Source organism: Mirounga angustirostris, unplaced genomic scaffold (genome assembly GCF_029215605.1).
Source record: "Mirounga angustirostris isolate CCGP_5_RB_7025 unplaced genomic scaffold, mMirAng1.0.hap1 SCAF_14, whole genome shotgun sequence".
Classification (NCBI taxonomy): Eukaryota; Metazoa; Chordata; class Mammalia; order Carnivora; family Phocidae; genus Mirounga; species Mirounga angustirostris.
The window spans coordinates 85,289,240-85,294,553 of record NW_026991722.1 but is presented as its reverse complement, the minus strand read 5'-3'; the positions used below and the strand labels follow the sequence as shown (position 1 = coordinate 85,294,553).

At 51.7% G+C, this 5,314-nt stretch overlaps 1 protein-coding gene across 1 annotated transcript; it reads left to right on the top strand.

The window, feature by feature from the left end:
- The first annotated feature begins 1,272 nt into the window (after positions 1-1,272).
- Positions 1,273-5,104, top strand: LHFPL7 (LHFPL tetraspan subfamily member 7). Its single transcript, XM_045887441.2, has 3 exons — positions 1,273-1,473; positions 2,493-2,631; positions 4,842-5,104. Exons 1-3 carry the CDS (start codon positions 1,273-1,275, stop codon positions 5,102-5,104), a joined length of 603 nt encoding a protein of 200 aa, XP_045743397.1.
- Positions 5,105-5,314: the final 210 nt, after the last annotated feature.

The following is a 5,314-nucleotide window of genomic DNA, read 5'->3' as shown; positions in this document are numbered from 1 at the left end:
GAGTCTCCGCACAGCCGTGGCCTTTCATCTGCCCGCTGCGCATTTTCTTGCCGCTCTGTTGTTGGCTCCTGTTGGAGCCCATTTGCCTGCCCACCCCACCCCTTCCCCTGCACACATAGCTGCCACCCAGTGCTGGGGGCGGCCCTCAACCAATGGCTGGCGGAGATGGGTATGTAAAGTCCACGCCTCCCTCTGCTCTCGGGAGGGGTGACTCGGAGGTGCTGGGGGTACCCCATCTCTCAGAGCCACCCTGGGGACAGCTGGCTGCGCAACACGCCCTTAACCGGCTGCGTTCCCCCCCATCCCACTTCCTCCTCCACGGGACCACCTCCCAAGTAAACGGCCTGCACCCAAACCCTTGTCTCAGGATCGCCTTCTGGGAAACTCAAAGTTAAATGGAATAGGCATACACACAGCAACGTGGATCGACCCTAAAAGCATTATGCTTGGTGCCCGAAGTAGGAAGCAGAATGCAACATACAAAATAATGTCAATTACATAAATTAAAAATAAACACTGCGACGCCTGGGTGGCTCAGTCGGTTGGGTGTCTGCCTTCGGCTCGGGTCGTGATCCCAGGGTCCTGGGATCGAGTCCCGCGTCGGGCTCCTTGCTCGGCAGGGAGCCTGCTTCTCCCTCTCCTTCTTGCTCATGCTCTCACTATCTCTCTCTCTCAGATAAATAAATAAAATCTTTAAAAAAAATACACAATATACTGAATAATACCCATTTTGCAAAAACACCTCCAAACAAAAAGATACAATTAAATAATTACAGTTGTCAGTGATTGGGAGGAGTGAGCTACCGGGCACTGTGGCTGCTGGAAACACAGCATCTGTGTGTCATTTAGAAAAAGGTACCCCCTCTGGGGAGAGGCAGCCCTTTCGGGCGGTGCAAGCCTTGAGGGGCTGAGGAATGAATGAATGAGTGAAGGAAGGAAGGGAGGAAACATGGGCGGGGCCTTGACTGGGCTGGTGATGACTATGTGCCACGCAGAGCAGGAGTGTTCAAAGTTCTGTTTAAGCACTAACCTTTAGTCTAAGATTTGGGGTTATTCTACTTCCAGAACTTGTTAGGGCAAAGCCCCACCCCCTCCCCAGATACTAACACCTCCCACTGCATCACCAGGCAGAAAGGAGGCTGGGGACCTGGTGTCTGAACACAGCACCAGGTCCCTAACTGGGGGGTCCTTCACCAGCTCCTGTTGCTCTCCTTCCCGGCAGCTCCCACCCCTCATCTTGCCTGTTGACCGCTAGGTCATCGATGCTCCCTGATGGCGGGCAGCGTGTGGGCAGCCCTGGGACTCTCGCTGGCCTGCATCTCAGCCCTTAGCCTCATCTCTCCCACCTGGTTCCAGTCCCACACCTTCTCCTTTGGCATCCTCACCTACTGCTCCCGGCCTCAGGGTGACAGCTGGAACCAGAGCTGTGGGACCTTCAGGTCCCTGGATGATATTCCTGACCTTGCCTGGAAGGTAACACTTGGGCTGGGACCTCGGGGGCTCTATCACATCTACCAGAGGGGCGGGGAGGGCGGGGGTTGGCGGGGAAGCCAAGTTCTGGCCCCCACCACCCACCCCGCACTGAGCCTCTGAGTCTGTAGGTGTGCCGTGGAGTCTGGCGATCCGCATTTTATTTTTTTTTAATTTATTTTATTTTATTTATTTATTTATTTGAGAGAGAGAGAGAGAAACAGCATGAGGGGGGATAGGGTCAGAGGGAGAAGCAGGCTCCCCGCTGAGCCGGGAGCCCGATGTGGGACTCGATCCCAGGACTCTGGGATCATGACCTGAGCCGAAGGCAGTCGCTTAACCAACTGAGCCACCCAGGCGCCCGACGATCCGCATTTTAGCAAACACCCAGGATGATTCTGAAGGCAGCTACGAGTCCATATAGCACCTTAGTACACCTTAAGAAAAGGGTCCCCTTCTTCAGGACACTATACTGCCATCTGCTGGAAAAGAAATGTAATGAATCTGCAAATCTATGATGATCCCAAGGCATCTCCAAGGGTTGTGTGCAGAGTACCATCTGCACACACCTACCTGGCCACCCTCTGAGGGCTGCTAAGTCTGAAAACCACGGCTACGGTGTTGAAAGTCTCTGTTATGATGCACATTCCCAAATTCGACAATGTGGACAAGGGGTCAGGACTCCTAGTCCAACACCTCTAAGGAAGATTATACAGCCTCGGCAACCGATAATTACAAAGGTGTCTCTCCCGGTGATCCTGCCCTTTAGCAGGTACTCAGTAAAGGTGGGGTATGGTGGCTGTAAATCTGGATCTTAATTCTGGCTTTGCCACTTAATTAGCTGTGTGTCCTGAGGCAAATGACTCCACCTCCTTGGGCCTCAGTTTGTGTATATGCAAACTGGGGATAATAATGGCACAGATCTCTTGGGTTTTGAGGACTCAGTAGCTGGCCAATAAACAGACATACACCTGCCCCTATCTGCCCCATTCAACACCCTCCCTCCTCTTTCTTCCTGACAGGTCTCGGCTGCAATTCTCCTTGGAGGATGGCTCTTGTTGGCCTTTAATGCGGTTCTCCTCCTGTCTTGGGCCCTGGCCCCCAAAGGGCTGTGTCCCAGAAGGGCCAGTGGCCCAATGCCAGGGGTGCAGGCAGTGGCAGGTAAACTCACTGTCACATAATAAGCATTCCAGACATGTTTGCAGAATGACTGAATGAACAAATGAACGAACCTGTGAGCAGAGTCTGGCCTCCTATGTTGCAGCTCAGAGATAAACCCTAGGATTGACGACTCTCTGGTCCTTTAGCAAGCTAGAAATGGTGGGGAGGGAATGGCATACTTAACATCACCCTCTCCTGTCCTTAGCTAAACCCAGTCCTAATAGTCTGTCCCCCTTTGTTTCTCTCACATCCATCCACTTTGTATCAGCTTTACCAGGACCACCATACACAGTTGAGCAGGTTGTGCACTGCACAAGGGAGCCCAGCCGAGGGCTGAGAGATGCTGAAATCTAGCCTATGCTCCACTTGCTAAGCTGTGAAATGGCAGGGCTGCACCTCCCCAGGAGGGTTGCTTTTCTCTAACTCCCATCTAGGCTCTGGATGGTGTAGCCCAGGGCTTGTTTGCAACCCTCATGCAATTAATCCCCCACCACCTCTCACCTGGATTAGAGTGACAACCACTTCACACGTCTCTCTGCTGCCACCTTCCCTTAGAGTCTGTCTGCCATGCTGGCCAAACAGGTCCTGTTAAAACTGAAATCAGATTGGGCCACTCAAACTGGTTTATCTAGCCTCCAGTGACTTCCTGTTACACTCAGAGTAAAATCCACACTCCTTGTCATGGCCGATGAGGCTCTGCCTGATGAAACCCTCGTTCCCTTGCCAATCTCACCTCTTATCCCTTCTGCCAGGCTCAACCTGCTCCAGCCACATGGTTTGCTTTCTGTTCCATGATACACCACGCTTGTCCCCTCAGCCTGGGATTCTCTTCTCTCAGATCTTACATGTCTTGCTCCTCTACGTTGCTCAAATATCACTGCCTCAGTGAGATCTTCGATGGCCTCTAGGTAAGGGAGCTCCCCGCTCTCCTGAGATTCTCCTACCTCTTACCTTGCTCTGTATTTTCACAGCACTTACTTACTTTATCTGCCTGCTTGATTATTGTTCATCTCTCTCCACTACAACATCAGCTCCTTGAGGGTAAGGCCATGTCTGTCTTGACATCACCAGCACCTGGCACGGTGTCTTCGCACATAATAGATGTTCACTAAATATTTGTTGAATCAATGGATGGAGCTATAGTCCTTGTCCTAGGCTTGTGCAGTGTCTGGGGGTGGGGGGGTGTACATCAGGCAGTTACAACTCAGTGGATATTTGATAAGATAAGGATGAGCACAAGATGCAAGGAAAAACTCCAGGAGGGTGGAGAATGTTAAAGAAGGCTTCCTGAAGGAGGTATCACTTGAGCTGAGTCTGGAAGTACAGGTGGGAATTGCTTAAATATAGAAGGGAACTTCAGGTAATGGGAACACTGGGGGCAAAAGGTTAGAGACAAGTGAGCAAGGCATGTTCACAGAACTGTAAGCAGACCAAGGTGGCTGAAGAACAGCAAGAGAAGCCAGGGTCATGTGATTCTTCTGCACTGAGAGTGCCCTGAAGGTGAGGAGGTGTAAAGTTTATTTCCTTACTGTCATTAGTGCCCACCACAGCACCTGTAACAGTTTTGATGAATGAATGCATGCACAGATAGGTGGGTTGGTGAATGAATGAATGAATGAATGAATGGATGAATGAATGAATGAATGAATGGGTGGGTAGGTAAGTAGGTGAACTGATGGATGGATCTATGGATATATTAGTGGATGATAGATGGTTGGGTGGATGGATGGATGCGATGGGTGTGTGGATGGGTGGGTGGGCAGATGGGTTGGTAGGTGGATGGATAGGTGGGTGGATGGTTGGTTGGGTGGGTGGATGGATGGATGGATGGTTGCTTGAGTAGGTGGATGGCTGGGTGGATGGTTGAGTAGGTGGATGGGTGGGGGTTGGGTGGGTGGTGGGTGAATGGATGGGTGGGGTGCAGGTGGCTAAGTGGGCAGACAGGTAGATGGATAAGTGAATGAATAGGTGGAGAGGGGGATGAAGAGATGAGAAAGTTAGAATATGGTTGAAAGAATGGGTGAGTAGACTGATAGCTGAGTGGAAGACTAGTTGAGTGATGAGATAAATGGATAGGTAATAAGTCAACATGTAAGTGAATGGATCAATGAATCGGTGGGTCGATAGGAGGGTGGATCAGTGAGTCCTGGGATGAGGTTAGCCCAGAGAGCCTTGACTTACACACTGGTGTTCCTTCCTGCTGTCTCCAGCCACTGGTACCACTGTGGGCCTGCTGGTTTTCCCCATCAGGCTGGCCTCCCCATTCGCCAAGCAAGCCTGCGGAGCCTCCTCTGTGTACCACGGTGGGCGGTGCCAACTGGGCTGGGGCTCTGTGACTGCCATCCTCAATGCAGTCCTAGCTAGCTTCCTGCCTGTGATTGGGTGGCCCCGCATGACCAAGGTCCAGGGGAGGATCATCCTCTTCTCCGGTGACACTGAGCAAATCATCCTCATGCCAGAAAGGAGCAAATAAAAATTTCCCAGGAGGAGCAAAAAGGGCCCACTTCAGAGTGGTATGAAATCACTGCAAGTCCACACTCAAACCTCACCTCTGCTGCGTCTGTGCTGTGTGACCTCAGGCAAATCACTTCACCTCTCTGGACCACCTCGAATTCCGTGAAATGGGAGGGGGCAGCGGGGGGGGAGGGGTGTGTGTGTGTAAAATAATGCCCACCTCATTGGG